The sequence below is a fragment of the Hylobates moloch genome, unplaced genomic scaffold (assembly GCF_009828535.3).
Source record: "Hylobates moloch isolate HMO894 unplaced genomic scaffold, HMol_V3 SCAFFOLD_20, whole genome shotgun sequence".
Lineage (NCBI taxonomy): Eukaryota > Metazoa > Chordata > Mammalia > Primates > Hylobatidae > Hylobates > Hylobates moloch.
The window spans coordinates 24,795,947-24,812,749 of NW_026652295.1; the positions used below are offsets into that span (position 1 = coordinate 24,795,947).

General features: G+C 38.3%; 1 protein-coding gene across 15 annotated transcripts in view; it reads left to right on the forward strand.

The window, feature by feature from the left end:
* The window catches only part of CARMIL1 (capping protein regulator and myosin 1 linker 1), a 337,716-nt gene that overhangs the window by 190,854 nt on the left and 130,059 nt on the right, over positions 1 to 16,803 (forward strand). For all 15 annotated transcript variants that reach the window (XR_009211234.1, XR_009211235.1, XR_009211233.1 and 12 more), the window contains 3 exons: positions 1,790 to 1,878; positions 3,048 to 3,142; positions 12,843 to 12,929. Coding sequence is in view for 11 of the 15 variants with exons in the window: in XM_058432050.1 (XP_058288033.1) it covers positions 1,790 to 1,878; positions 3,048 to 3,142; positions 12,843 to 12,929 (271 nt within the window). In the remaining 4 variants the exon portion in view is untranslated. The remainder of the gene's footprint in view (positions 1 to 1,789; positions 1,879 to 3,047; positions 3,143 to 12,842; positions 12,930 to 16,803) is intronic.

Below are 16,803 nucleotides of genomic sequence, written 5' to 3' on the forward strand. Positions count from 1 at the left end.
CAAAGTACTGTAATATTTTTATGTGATATTTTAAGAAAAGAAAGTGCTTTGATATTATATGCCATGGCACATAGAACATGCCTTCTTTCTCTCACTCTTTTTTCTAAATATCATGAAGTATTTAGTACACCCTAGGTTGCAAGGAGAATTTTAAAATCACTTTGTGTGTGTGTGTGTGTGCATGTGTGAAACAGGGTCTCACTCTGTGGCCCAGGCTGGGATGCAGTGGTGCCATGATGGTTCAATGCAGCCTTGACATCCTGGGCTCAAGTGATTCTCCCACCTTACCCTCCTGAGTAGCTGGGACTGCAGGCGTGCGCAGTCTGGGACCTCACCCCACTACTTTTTGTATATTTTGTAGACATGGAATTTCACCATGTTCCCAAGGCTGGTCTTGAACTCTTGAGCTCAAGTAATCTGCCTTCCTCAGTTTCCCAAAGTTCTGGGATTACAGGCACAAGCCAAAATGACTTTTTAATGTATAAGTAATATTAAGGTCAAGAACCACTTTAAATTAGTTTTGGAATGAGGCAGGTTATAAATATAAAAACATTAATAAAGAAAAAAATGCACAATTCTACCACCAGGGCACAACTCTTCATTTTTCACTGTCCCCTGAAAATTTTGTTATATATTACTCATTTTAATTGTTGTAATCTTGTTTAACATATAGGCATAATAGTTATATAACTACATAATGGTTTTTTTTGACATTTTTTATTACATGAGACAATTTATTTTATGTTTATTAACATGAGACAATTATTTATTAAGCTTTTTCCTATTATTAGGTTGTTTCCCACTTTATCCTATTTATGTTCCAGTAGGAACATCCTAATACCAGTTAGCGTTCATCAAGTACTTATTTAGCCTTCCTATTTAAGTTTATGACCTCTTTAAACCTTAATTTTCTTATCTATGAACATGGAATAATAATCTTTAATGGTTTTATAATGACATACACATAGAGGGCTTAACTCAGTGCCTGGCACATGGTGAGAACTCCACAAAGATATTTTCAACATCATTATCATAATCACTAACACTTAGTCTTCAGCTCTCCATGTTGAACGTCACTTTCTTTGGGAAGCCCTCTAAGTTTCATGAGCCTGGATTAGGTGCACCTATACGTATGCATTGCACTACCAAAATGGTCTTTTTATTATTTTATCATAATTGTATATTTTTATCTTATTCAGGCTGCTACAACAAAGTGCCATAGATTGGGTAGCTTATAAATAACAGGTTTATTTTCCAGTTCTTGAGGCAGAGAAGTCCAAGATCAAGGCTCCAGCAGACTTGGTGTCTGGTGAGGGCACACTTTCTTGTTTACAGGTGGTGCCTTTTAGCCTTGTCTTTACTAAATGGAAGGGGCAAGATAGCTCTCTGGGGCCTCTTTTACGAAAGCACTAATTCCTTCATGAGGGCCCCACCATCATGACCTAGTCCGTTCCCAAAGGCACCTAATTGCTAATGCTATCACAGTGGGGATTAGGTTTTTAACTATGAATTTTAGGAGGGGGTGGGGACACAAACTCTTGACCATAGTATTCTTCTTGTCTGTTTCCCCTGCTGGATGGCACACTCTTGAAGGCCGAGACTTTCTCCTTTATATCATTGTATTTCCAGGATCTTCATCATGATGGTGCGTAGTAGTAGATGCTCATTCAAGGCTTATTGAATGAGCGAATGTTTTACTTAATTAAAACTTTGCATTGCATAGATTTATAACAATAAAGTTTTTCTTCTTTAGAGTTATGGAATAGTCAAAGAATGTTTTCTGTTACAGTCCACTGATGTCTGTGAACAGATCTTGAGGGTGGTGAGTAGGTCCAATCGACTGGAAGAATTGGTGTTGGAAAATGCTGGACTTAGAACGTGAGTATTTTCCTGAATATATAAATATGTTGCTTTAAAACTCTGTGCCATTTGCTCTTCTAATTAATTCATAGTTTTTTTTTTTTTTTTTTAATTGGGCCGATCACATATACAGCAATGTTTTTCCTTCTGGGAAAAAAAAATCCCTATAATTGCCATCATCATGAAGGCTAAGAATTTGGTAACATCTCTTGATATTGTGTCACTTGATATTTTTGAGAGTACATAGTATCGTTTTTAAGAGCATAGTTCCTTGAGCCAGATGCCTCCTGGCCTTGCACAAGTTGTTTACGCTTTCTGTGCCTCATTCTCTTCACTCTTAAAATGGGGATAATAATAATGTCTATTCTATAGAATTAAAATTGCGAAGGTAAATGAATTAATATATTTAAAGTACTTGGCAAAGTGCCTTTTACTCTGTAGGTGGTATATGTAGGTTTTATTATTATCATTACTGGTGGTCATAGTGATAACATATTTCGTATGACTTTACTGCTTTGCTTTGATCAGTTTTAGTCATTTCTTCTCCCTTTTCAGGTTAACACTTGCATAGTCTTTATCTAGTGGTTTAGTAGTCACTACCTAAGCCTACTGTTAAGAGCATAAGAGTTAGAATCTAGTAGAATAAAGATTTTACTGCTAACTGAGGAGGGTTGACAGTTTCATAATCATAGCACTTAGTACGTTATTTGAAGTTAAACATAACTAAAACAGTGGTTTTAATTTTTGCCAAAATGTAGCACTAGCAATTGTAACCTTTAAACTTAATAATTAGTATAATCAGTTTTGCATTCACAATTGCATGGAATGAGAAATAAGAGGTGGTGAATACTATAATTTTCATGAAAAGCAGGTTCAATCCAGGATTTTTTTTTTTTAATTATGGAGGGGCCAGAAAGTACTATTAATAGCACACAACAGAGTGCCTTTAAAGGGGCAATTATATATTTTCTTTTTGCTTTTGGCCAATCAAAATGAATCATTTTCTGGCTGTGGCTTTATAAATTCTCTAATGAGGTGTAAATGGGTATTAAGAAATATATGCTATATAGACTAATATTGTAAGGGAGCTTTCTCTATTTAGATTTCACTCTGTTCTAAGCTTTAAATGTTCCATCTGAATGGTTTCACATTTTGTTATTTAATCTAATTGTTTTGTTTACACGCAGAGATTTTGCACAAAAACTGGCCAGTGCTCTAGCACATAATCCCAACTCAGGACTCCACACAATTAACCTTGCTGGCAACCCACTGGAGGATAGAGGTACTGCAGAGTTCTCATTATCATTGATGCCAGAATTGTAAGAGGATTAGAGAATTTTAATTTAGCCATGCCTGAAGAGCTGTATCAAGCTAAGTTGTAATTATAAGTGCTGTTGATGGTCCTGTTGGCTTCCAGTTCTTTCCAACCTTTCATATAAATGCTTATGTTAAAATTGTATGATCTGCTTTACCTTTTTGAAGTGAAACAAAAGGAAAGGAAGATATTATTTTTAATATATTTTGTTAGTTATGTAGTCCTGCATAACGAATTACCACATACTTGGCAGCTTAAAATGATATAAATTTATTATCTCATACTGTCCTTGGCTCAGGAGTCTGGGTACGAGTTAGCTGGGTTCTGTGCTCTGGGTCTGTCTCTCAAGACAAGGCAAGTTGTCAGCAGGGGTTGTGCTCTCATCTGTGACCTGGAGTCCTCCTTAAGTTCACTGGTTGTTGGTGGAATTAATTTCCTTGGAGCTATAGGCTCGAGGTCCCTAGTTTCTTGCTAGCTGTCAGTGGGCACCACTCCCAGCTCCTAGAGGCTGTGCTCCTAGAAGGGTTCTTGCCATGTGACCCCCTTATCTCACAGCACAGCAGTTTGCTTTGTGTGTGAGGCCAGCTGGAGTACATCTCTCTGATGCTTTAGTTTCTTTTAAACAGTTCACCTGACTGGACCAGGCCCACCCATGATAATTTCCCTGTTTTTCATGAACTCAAAGTCAAGTGATTGGTAACCTAATTATGGTAGTGATGTCTCATTGCTGTTGACCCTTGAACAGTGCAAGAGTTAGGGACATTGACTCCAAGCAATCAAAGATCCACACGTAACTTGACTCCCTCAAAACTTAACTACTAATAGCACTGTTGACTGGAAGCTTTGCCAATAAAAAGTTGACTAACATGTATTTTGTATGTTATAAATTATATATTGTATTCTTTAGGCTAAATAAAATAAAATTTTATTAAGAAAATCATAAGAAAGAGAAAATATATTTCCTATTCGTTAAGTGGAAGTAGATCATCATAAAGGTCTTTATCTTGGTCATCTTCACATTGACTAGGCTGAGGAGAAGGAGGAAGAAAAGAAGGCCTTAATCTTGCTGTGTCAGCAGTGGCAGAGGTGGAGAAAAATCCACACAGAAGTGGACCAGTGCAGTTCAAACCCATGTTGTTCAAGAGTCAACAGTATATTTACTGCTCCCCACCCTCATATTCAAGGAAATTGCACAGGGCATATACACCAGGGGGTGAGAATCTTGGGGACTATCTTAGAATTCTCTTTACCACTATTATCTTTTAATATTTAAACAAGATTTGAGTGTGAGAATAGGGAAAGGATGAAGGACTATAGTTCACAAAGAGTCAGAATGTTTTATTAAAAGTGTTTGCATGGGTAGAGAGAGGAGTCAGTAGGTTTAGAAAGGGAAACTCGAGAATTTGAATTCTTAGTGGAACATTGATGGACAAGGTTTAAGAAGGAATTTGTTTATCTCTAGTGGGACTATTTTGTTTTCATTTTCTGTTGCAAATATTTTCCAGGTTTGTTGAATAAGGCCTTTCACCTTTCAATGTTATATTTGATGAGTATTAATTTTTTTTTTTTTTTTGAGACGGAGTCTTGCTTTGTTGCCTAGGCTGGAGTGCAGTGGCGCGATCTTGGCTCACTGCAAGCTCTGCCTCCTAGGTTCATGCCATTCTTCTTCCTCAGCCTCCCAAGTAGCTGGGACTACAGGCACCCACCACCATGCCCAGCTAATTTTTTGTATTTTTTTTTTTTTTTTTTTAGTAGAGATGGGGTTTCACCATGTTAGTCAGGTTGATCTTGAACTCCTGACCTTGTGATCCGCCCACCTCGGCCTCCCAAAGTGCTGGGATTACAGGCGTGAGCCACCGCGCCCAGCCGAGTATTAATTATTAAACTGAGCTGAATATACTGATATAGATGTTCAGTTTTTCTTTTTGTCCTTAATATGGTCATTGTTTTGTGCTGACAAAGATACCTAGGTTGTATTCAAGCAAAAATCTCCAGGGTAACTTGTCATCATCTATAGTAGTGAATCTACAGGAAGGTTGAGACTGAATTAGAAAACTAGATCACGCAAAAAGCACCCTCATAGAATAAGCCAAAGCTGAAGTTAATGGATGCATAGTACTGGAATAGGAGTTTCTCTAGGGTATACTCAATTCTTAGGAAAAACAAATGTTTCTCTATTAGACACTACAGAGAGGTGAATGTGACAAAGTAGAAATCATGATGATGACTGTTTTATAGATAGGAGGGCTATTTTTGGTTTTGTTTTTAAAATGGGAGGGATTCAGTCATATTTATTGACAGACAAGAAAAAATCTCCAGAGGGAGGTAGTTGTTTGAGGAAGGTTCTTAAGCAAATGAAATCCAGAGTTCAGATGGACCAGGAAGGGGACACTTCTCAGTGTATAGAGAAGTGCAAATTAAAACCACAGTGAGGTACCATTTCAAAAGCAGTAGTGTGGCAATAATCAAAATAAGTCTTAGAAAGGATGTGAAGAAATGGAAACTCCTACATTGCTGGTGGGAGTGTAAAATGGTACAGCCACATGCAAAACATGTTAGACAGTTTCTTAAAAAGTTAAACTCGGCTGGGCGCGGTGGCTCACGCCTGTAATCCCAGCACTTTGGGATGCCGAGGTGGGCAGATCACGAGGTCAGGAGATCGAGACCATCCTGACTAACACTGTGAAACCCTGTCTCTACTAAAATACAAAAAATTAGCTGGGCGTGGTGGCGGGCACCTGTAGTCCCAGCTACTTGGGAGGCTGAGGCAGGAGAATGGCGACTGGGGAGGTGGAGCTTGCAGTGAGCCGAGATGGCACCACTGCACTCCAGCCTGGGCGACAGAGCAAGACTCTGTCTCAAAAAAAAAAAAAAAAAGGTTAAACTCAAATCTGCCATATAACCCAGCAATTCCACTCCTAGTTATATCACCCAAGAGAAAGGAGACTTAGGTCCACACAGAGACTTGTGAATGAATGTTTGTAGCAGTATTAGTTATAATAGCCAAAAAGTAGAAACAACCCAAATGTTCATCAATGGAGAGTGGTTACATAAAATGTGGTATATATAATAAGTGCACTGGAATACTACTCAAAAGAGAATGGAATTCTGACACATGCCACATCATCGATGAACCTCAAAAACACTGTTAAGTGAAAGAAGCTAGACCTAAAACACTGAACATTGTCTGGGGAGATGGAAGAGGAAGAATGAATTTGAGGCCCTTTGTTTTCTCTCCCATTGTCCACTTCATGTTCTCTGAGGTGCAGCCACATTGGACAACTTGTCACCACAGGTGCAGTTTCTTCTGTCTTGCCCTCACTTTGGAGCTCCCGTGCAAACTTCCATAATAGCACTTACTTCATTCTGCCCACATGAGAACTAGAGGTGGACATTTCTTCCCTCATGCGTCAGCACCTTGCTTCCTCTCATCCCCACTTTCTGGGTTTTCTGTCTCCCCATCCTTCCTTCCTAAGATGCAAAGCGTCTAGTGTAAGACTTTGTCCACAATCAGCAAATATTTTCTTTAAATAAAATTTGATTTATTTGCTTTTATTCAATCTTAATTCTCTTGTATAGTTTTTTTATTTGCACTTGAAAATTATGGTGAAGTTTGAGAGATTTCTTTTGTATAGAGTCAGACCATGTGTTCAAAGATGATGTTTGCCTGCTTTTTCCCTCTGCTTTCCTACTTCTGAGACGTGACTTTGTGTCTTTTTATCTAGCTGCATCCCATTCACCAGTGCTGTCATCATGAATCATTCCAAGGATAGCCTTGAATGTTCCTGCCAAGTTTGTTGTGTGGTTTCTGCTCACATACCCTCAGATTTTGACATCCTGAAAATATTTTCGCAGACCAAGACTTTTCTCATTTCTGCCCCTTCTAAATTCATTCATTGCTGTATTTGCCAGTGCTCACAGACAACTGCCAACATTCATATCTCCCACCTTTCTTTACTCTTGGGGATGAGCCTCCTGAACACAAATTCTTTATTCTTTTCATTCAGGCTAAATACCTGAAGATGATCGGTAGCTTTTCTGCTCATGGATGGAAATTCCACAAGAAATCTAATTGAGTGTAAAATATTTATTGGAATTTCAATCTAGAGAAAACTTTTAGTAATTTTTGTTCCCAAGCTTTTCAGTGATGGTATTTTGTGTTTGAAACTAATAAAAAGGGTGAATGAGAGGTCTGTAATTAAGTTATACAGGATATAAAAAAGACTAAGCCAGGACTATTATTTGTAAGGAAGCTCAAAGAAATACAAGGGCCTGGGCACGGTGGCTCACGCCTGTAATCCCAGCACTTTGGGAGGCTGAGGCGAGCGGATCATGAGGTCAGGAGATCGAGACCATCCTTGTCAATATGGTGAAACCCCATCTCTACTAAAAATACAAAAATTAGCTGGGTGTGGTGGTGTGCGCCTGTAATCCCAGCTACCCGAGAGGCTGAGGCAGGAGAATCGCTTGAATCAGGGAGTCGGAGGTTGCAGCGAGCCGAGATTGCACCACTGCACTCCAGCCTGGCGACCGAGAGAAATTCTGTGAGAGAAATTCTGTCTCAAAAAAAAAAAAACAACCAAACAACAGCAAAAAAAACAAGGGAGATAAGGTCTTAACAGTTAAGTGGCCAAGAATTCTGAGGAATTTGAATAGCAAATGGAATGTGGTTTTGTACCTAAACCTTCCACTCAGGGAGTTATTTGGAAACTCTCAAAGAGTTGTATGATATGAATGTCGATGCAGCAAATCTCTGTTATTTTCACATCTATGTATAGAGGACCAGGCATGCAGTCTTCTGATTGCTGAGGGGGTTGTGGTAAAGGAGGTTCGAGTATGACTTAGTAAGCAGAGGTATAATGTGTATGAGTAATCCTTCAAATGCTGGATGCCCTCCTGCTCTCTTTCTGCAAGAGCAAAACAAGATGGTGAACAGACCACACACATACACAAGCCATTCTTGTCCTTGTTGCCAGGCCATGCCTGTTCACCAGCTTGCTCTTGGTCTTCATCTAACACAGTGTTTTTTTAGACTGTGGGTCAAGACCCATTAGCTGTCCATGAAATCAGTTTAATAGTTCATGACAAGCATTTTTTTTTTTTTTTTAAAGCAGTGGAATAGAATAGAAAATGTCAGAGTACATTGTTTAGGGGAAACTTTAGTTTTAGTTTTCTAATACTAATATATGTGTGTACATTTATGCTTTACTTCTCTAAGCATTACAAATTCTGTGTTCTGTTTTTTCTATTTCTCTGTCCCAATTACCTTAGTTTTTATGATTTCAGCCTTTTCAGAAATGTCTGTCCTCACTTCTTCTCCTCACTTTTTTTTTTTTTTTTTGAGACAAGGTCTCACTCTGTTGCCCAGGCTGGAGTACGGTGGTATAATAATGGCTCACTGCAACCTCGATTTCCTGGGCTCAAGCCATCCTCCCCACTCAGTCTCCCAAGTAGCTGGGATTGCAGGTGTGTGCTACCACACCTGGCTAATTTTTAAATGTTTTTTATAGTGATGTGGTCTCACTATGTTGCCCAGGCTCCTCCACTCACTTTATTCAAAATTCGATTATTTCGTTTAGACACCATTTAGAATCCTAGCTCCAGTGTTTGTTGTTGACCCGAACTATGCTCATATTTTTTCCCAGATATTTGGTGATGGCTCTAATTTGATCTTCTAAATAAGACAAGAGACTTATAGATTCTAGGATTGCTGCTTACTTTTCTTGGTGTTTTAGGTCTTTCATGTCTCAGTGTATATCAGTGAGTCCCGGAGTCAAAACACATGGGTTTAATTCCTGGCTTCACAGCTTTCTAGCTAAGTGTTCTTGGACAAGTTACCTACCACATAAGAATGTTATAAGGATTAAATGAGATAATTGATATTTTTATGGTTAAACAGGTAAAGCAGTATTTTTAAAATGGCATAGATTGGCCGGGCGCAGTGGCTCATGCCTGTAATCCTAGCACTTTGGGAGGCCAAGGCGGGCGGATCACAAGGTCAGGAGATCGAAACCATCCTGGCTAACACGGTGAAACCTCGTCTTTACTAAAAATACAAAAAATTAGCCGAGCGTGGTGGCACGCGCCTGTAGTCTCAGCTACTCGGGAGGCTGAGGCAGGAGATTCCCTTGAACCTGGGAGGAGGAGGTTGCAGTAAGCCGAGATGGCGCCATTGCACTCCAGCCTGGGTGACAGAGTGAGACTCCATCTTGGGGGGGAAAAAGGCATAGATTTAGATTTTAGGGCATTTAAAAGTTGGAAGTAGTGACTCAATTTTTTCCAGTATCCCTATATTCTTATATTCTTGGTTCCAAGTCTTTTCTTCTCAGCCTTATTTTTGAAATGGAAATAGTTCATTGTATTTTGCTTTTTCACTTACTTTTCTTAGTGTTTCTGAACTCTCCGGGAAAGCTATAGGAATTGGTGGAAATGTAAAAATTTTTACTCACCTATGCTCTGACATCTATAGTGTTCCAATCTCTATGCTTTCTAACAGAGAAGAGGCCTTTGTTTCTCCCAGAAACCACTACCAAGATCAAGAGACAGAATGTTCCCAGTGTTCTCCAGACTTACCTTGTGGTTTGCCCCAGTGATTACCAGCCCTGTCCTCTACCACTTGGAAAAGATAACTACTATTCTGACTTTTCTCATGATGGATGAGCTTTGCCTGTTCTTTGCCTATGTACTCCTTTGTGTTTGGCTTCTTTTGCTTCTCTCTGTGGAGAGATTTTTTAATAATAGATTTGTTTCCTTGAATAGATAGAGAACTATTGAGATGATTCTTCTTAAATTAGTTTTGGTCTGTCATGTTTTTCATAAGGGATTTGTTCCTTTCTATTAAAATGATAGTTTTTTGACTTACAAATTTGTTTATACCCTCGAGTTATAATTCAATGCCTGTAAGATCTTTACATTCTCTTTTCATTTGATTTTGATAATTTGATCTCTCTTATTTATTTTACCAGTCTTGCTGGAGTTTATTAATTTTGTTAGTATTTTTAAAGAACCAACTTTGTTAAATGTACTTATTTTTACGGCTGCTATCTATTTAATTGGATTCTTTCCTTTTTCTTATTTTTTTCCTTCCTTCTGTTTACAGAGGTGAGTGAGGATTAATTTGCTGTTTTTTGAGATGGATAATTAGATAATTATTTTCCAGTTTTTCATCTTTCTTAAAATATGTATTTAGGTCTATTGATTTCTCTCTAGGCATGGCTCTTGTTAGATCCAAAAGATTTTAATACCATAGTTTTTAGATTTAACTCAAAATATTTTTAAAATTCCCACTGTGATTTTTGACTCTTTTGTTATTTAGAAATATATTGCTTAAGTTATAATTATTTGGGGATTTTCTAATTATCTTATTGTTATAATTCCTATTTTAACTGCAGTAGTGGTAACAGAGAACATACAAATATTCTGTGTATGAATTCACAGTACTAAGGAACATTCTATTATTTGTTGAAACTTGCTTTATGGCTCGATATATGATTCCTTTTGGAAAGTATTCAGTGTGGACTTTGAAGAAATATATTCTATAGTTACTGGGTACAGCATTTTAAATATATCAGTTATATCTTTTTTCATTATGATCTTGATATTCTCTATATCTTTACTGACTTTTTCTGTTCATTTATTAGCTACTAATAGAAGTGTGTTAGAAAACTTCCATTATTATATATGGGTATGTGTTTATGTAATAATATGTGTATTTTCCTTTTGTTACTGTCAGATTTACTTTATATATTTTCAGATGACGTTAATCAGAGCATAGATTTAGAGTAATTGTATCTTCTTAATGAAATATTCTATTTATCTTTAGTAATGCTTCTTAAAATTTAAATTGTCTTATTGCAGCTACATCAGATTTCTTTTGGTTAGTGTTTGTAGCATATCTTTTTTCATGCTTTTACGTTCACTTCTGAATACATGTATCTCTAGGTGTAGCTCTTGAAAACATTTAATATTTTTATTCAAATAAATCATCTTTGACTTGTAATTTGAGTCTTTATATTTATATAATATTTTTAAATAATATAAATTTAAATTAAATATTTATATTTAATAAATTTATATTTAATGTAATCATTGAAATATTTGGGTGAAAATCTGTATTACTATTTGTTTCCTTTTTTTTTTTTTTGAGATGGAGTCTTGCCCTGTTACCCAGGCTGGAGTGCAGTGGCGCGATCTCGGCTCACTGCAACCTCCACCTCCTGAGTTCACGCCATTCTCCTGCCTCAGCCTCCCGAGTAGTTGCAACTACCCATGCCTGCCACCACGCCCGGCTAATTTTTTGTATTTTTAGTAGAGACAGGGTTTCACCATGTTAGCCAGGATGGTCTCGATCTCCTGACCTTGTGATCCGCCCTCCTCGGCCTCCCAAAGTGCTGGTCCAGTTTTTTATTTGTCCCCTTTTTTCCTCTCTTTTTTGCCTTTTAGATTAATCAAGTTTTAACAGTTATTCTGTCTTCCCCCCTTTCCCACATCAACTTGTTAGTCACTTATCTTTTTTTTTTTTTTTTTTTACAAGAGTGTATCAGCTAAATATCAAGGCTGCCCTCTTCCTGTAATTTACAAAATGGATTAGCATACTCAAGTCTCTAGAAATACTCAGATAAAAACCTGTTTAACATGATTTAATCCAGTGATTTTCAAACTTCTTTGACTGTGGAAACACAGTGGGGAAACAGAGGCTCCCAGAACACCCACTATTCTAGGGGAAACGCCCATGTAGAGGCTTAGTCTAGCTGCATGACCTCCATGTTGTTTCTTAGAAGTTGTGATAAGATTTGTAGATAATTTGGGGTTATATAATAGGGCAGCAACCAGCACAGTAATTTCTTATTGCTGCCTGAAGCTTGATAATTAGTCTAAGGGACCAGGAATAAACATCGTTTAAGGAGCCTTCTCAAGAACATGCCCCTGGGGAAATGATGGCTCATCTACAGCAGGAGGTCAGTTGAAGGACCTGTATGAAGGGCGTACGTTTGTGCGTTACTTATTTCCTCCCAGAAAACAGTCTATGCTCATTGCAGTCCTTGGATGGGTGAGCTGGTGTTCCCAATCTCCCACTCTGGTTATTAAATTTAGAAGATATCTGATTTTAAATACCGTAAATTCCTGGTGAGTTATCCAAAGTTACAAAATCTACTTTTAAGAAGTTAAAACATGCTCCGAAGCTCTGTATGAGGTTGTTAGCTATAACCCAATTAGGTATAGGAATCCATCTGCCATTATCAGAATAGTTAATATTACTCCATTCTTCTTGACAATAATTAAGTAGCATACATCCGCTCATCTAGAAGAGCCATCAACTCATTAAGACAGGTTAAAAAGAAAAGGGGTTAACAATTATCCTTTCCAAGAGGATTTGCATTTTAAATAGAACTATGAGAAAAAGAGTGACACGTGGCCCCAAGAAAAGTATCTCCAATGGAAAAGTTTCAGATATTGTATGCCTAGTAAGGCAATCTTCCTCTTCTCTTACCCTGTAGGTAGGACAGAAAGAAAAGAGGGCTTGATGGTTAAATGTTTAGAAAACAAAGTCTGATATTAGAAAGAAAAATATGATCACTTCAATCAGAATCAAAATTAATTTTCATCCATTGTAAAAAATGCAATTCCGAGAACCTGAAAATTCTAATCTCTTTTTTTCCTTTCTCAGGTGTGTCCTCTTTAAGTATTCAATTTGCCAAACTCCCAAAGGGATTAAAGCATTTAAATTTATCTAAAACCTCATTATCACCTAAAGGTACAGTATTTCTTATTTACCTAACAGCGTGTCTGAAATATTTCTGCTGCACCTGCTACCTTAGTTAGAATGATTTGTTACACTTAAAAATACATTAAAAAATACATTTAAAAACATATGTATTATATTACTCTGGCAGTTTGAAGATAAAGACATTATGTAATTCAATTTCTGCACTTCACTCTGCAGTGAAGTGCTGTCAGAGTAGAGAATAATTTTGACATGTACATGCAGTCTTTAACTTTCAAAACTTTGAGTCAGGAAACACTCGCCTGTCTGCCTCTACCCTCCTGCCTCACATTCCAAGATGCACCTGGTTGTGTTTCTCTTGGTTCAACAAGTTGGCCTTTCTAACTGTCAGATAGACCGTCTGCTTTCCAGAAAACTGTTGGGCTTAACTTCTGGATCACCACTGTAGCTCCACTCCTTGTAGTTCTGTCTTTAGAGATTTCCTTATCATCTCTCCAGGTTAGTTCCTAACTTCACTCACCTTCATTTTTTCCATCAAATCCTGTCAATTCTATTATTATTTTGCCACAGCAGCACCTCAATAATAATATTAGAAATTATCCTGCATTCTTTGTGCCTTTGTATATCTTCACATTTTGCCCTGGATGCCTGAAAATTTTTTTTTTAATCCCCAAATAGGTTCAGTTTGTTTTATAAAACTGTTTATCTGTGATGAACTCTGCTGAGAGGGGTTCCCTCTTCCCAAGGCCACACACAATCAATGAGTGTTCCCTTTGTATTACTTCAAGATCACATATGTAACGTTATTGTATAAATATTGTGTCTTTCCTGCTACACTGGGGCTCTCCTTGTGGCCTGTGCTTCTCTTATCTTTTTGTCTGCAGCACCTGGCACTGTGCCTGGACTACTGTTTAATGAAAGTTTCTTGAACATCTTGCCGTTTCTTAAGAAAGTCACTGCCTTTTGGAAAGAGTATGTATAGTGGTTGAAAGTGTCAGTTCTGTAGTCAGATGGCCGAAGGTTGAATTCTGACTTTTCTACTTATGTATGAACATGCATTTATAATGTCTTTGCTCCCAGATGCCTCATTTGTAGGACAGAAATAACAGTATCTTATTTCTACACAGGTAGAGTTAAATGATTTAATATACATATAGTATGGTTTCTGTCACCAAGTGCTTAGTAAACTGCTACCGTCACCCCCACCAGTACCAGCACCACCACCGCCACCATCATCATAATTATCATCATCCTGAGCTGTCTTATGTTTTTATATGCATCAGCTTCTACCTAGAGCAACCTTAGTGTCCTTACCTGGAATGTCTCATGAATTACTGTGCATCCTATGCAGATTCAGCTTCTATCTCTGTCTCAAAAAAAAAAAAAAATGGAAGTGGATTAAAAAAAAAATCGGAGGTGGATTGAAAAAAAGTTGGAGGTGGATTTTTAAATTGTATTTATTTATTTTTTTGGAGACAGGGTCTTGCTCTGTCACCCAGGCTGGAGTGCAGTGGTACGATCTTGGCTCATTGCAGCCTCGACCTCCTGGGCTCAAGCGATCCTCCCGCCTCAGCTCCCCAGGTAGCTGGGACCACAAGAATGCACTACCACACCCAGCTAATTTTTTTGTAGAGACAGGGTTTCCATGTTCCCAGGCCGGTCTCGAACTCCTGAGCTCAAGCGATCTGCCTGCCTTAGCCTCCCAAAGTGCTGGGATTACATGCATGAGCTACTGTGCCTGGCTGCTTCTCACTTTCTCTTTGAAATGTTCTCAGACAACCCCCTCTCACCACACCCTGTATGACTAGATGCTCCTTTCTCTGTGTTCCATAGCCCTTTGTAAATTCCTCTGTCTTAGCATGTGTCCATCACATTTGATTGTGTCTTAGCCCGTACATTTCTGGACAATAAGGGCTTTGCCTCATTCATTGCTGTGTCCTGGCACTTCTCAGTCTCTTACAGAATGTGCCTTGGTTGAATGAGTGAAGCAAAGTCATCCCTTGATGATTTTATATCCATGCCATCATACATTATTCTGAACATGCAGTTAAATTAAGAATGGTTTGAAATTGAGATTAGTTCCGTAAGTCCCATGATTTTATGTGCACACGTTTATACACACATATTTAAGATTAAGGCATGAAAATAAATACCAAAGGGATTTCCCCAGGAGTCAGTGTTTTCAGACCTAGTGCCTGAAGCCATCTACAGATCTTACAGTGAAGTTTAACTCCTTTACATTATCACTGTTCTACTTCAGCAAATCCATTTTATAGAAACCTTTTTCTGATAATTATCAATGTAGTACACATTTATGGTAAAGATTTAGAAGATGCTAAAAAGTATAAATAAGAAGGCAGACCCCCTCTGAACTCCCTTGTTCCTTAGTCATTTGTATTTCTTTTAGGGAAATCACTAAGTTTACATCCTTTGTTAGTTTTCTGTTTATAGTGTTAATCTATTTTAAAAAAAAGTTTATATGACTTGTGTACATATTAAAAGCATTCATTATTTATTGTGTGCTCCATAGGTCTAGTTTAAGTCGTTTATAAGATAAAGGTGGTTTTTTAAAACCTGATTATATGAATTGCATCTGTAATTCTAGCCACCCAGGAGGCTGAGGTGGGAGGATGCTTGAGCTCAGGAGTTTTAGGTTGCGGTGAGCTATGACAGTGCCACTGCACTCCAGCCTGGGTGACAGAGTGAGAACCTGTCCTTTAGAAAACAAAAACAGGCCGGGCGCGGTGGCTCACGCTTGTAATCCCAGCACTTTAGGAGGCCGAGGCGGGCGGATCACGAGGTCAGAAGATCGAGACCACGGTGAAACCCCGTCTCTAATAAAAATACAAAAAATTAGCCGGGCCTGGTGGCGGGCGCCTGTAGTCCCAGCTACTCGGAGGCTGAGGCAGGAGAATGGTGTGAACCCGGGAGGTGGAGCTTGCAGTGAGCCGAGATTGCACCACTGCACTCCAACCTGGGCGACAGAGCGAGACTCCATCTCAAAAAAAAAAAAAGAAAACAAAAACGAAAAACTGATTATATTAATAATCCTTGATTATATTTAATTCATTTGTTCATTACTATATAACAAATAAAAGGATGTAGTGATCATTTATCCTTCCGAGGGCAAGTTTGGTTCTGAGGACTTTCAGTGCCACCTCTCCCTGATGTCCCTGTCCCTTTTAGTGTGGTAACAGTGGGGAGGTCTTACGGGCACAGCTGGACTTCTCCACTTCCTTATGATGAGGACAGCCCCAGATCGCCTGTACCCTTTACAAATAAGGGTCCTCCCATTTATCTTTTACCTGCAATAAAATATGTATATATTTAAATATGTGTTTTGAGAATTAGCATTGTTTTATAACATGACTTGAAGAATTTTTATCTTATTTTATTTAGATGGAGTCTCACTTTGTCGCTCGGGCTGGAGTGCAGTTGCACGATCTTGGCTTACTTGCACGATCTTGGCTCACTGCAACCTCCACCTCCAGGGTTCAAGCAATTCTCTTGCCTCAGCCTCCCGAGTAGCTGGGATTACAGGCATGTGCCACCATGCCCAGCTAATTTTTGTATTTTTAGTAGAGATGAGTTTTCGCCATGTTGGCTAGGCTGGTCTCAAATTCCTGACCTCAGGTGATCCATCTGCCTCAGCCTCCCAATGTGCTGGGATTACAGGCATGAGCCACCATGCCTGGCCTGAATAATTTCAAATTGCCCTAAGACAAAAATATCTTGAAATGTTTTTTTTTAAAAAAATTGACTTCTTGAAGTATTTTACATAGGATCTGAAAGATTCGCAGATTTAAAATGACTGGAGTTACATTGCAGTGTTAAGCTTCTGGTGAATTTGACTAGCATTTGTATTCATGGCTTGATAACGCAAAACAGATTAAAAAAAAAAAAA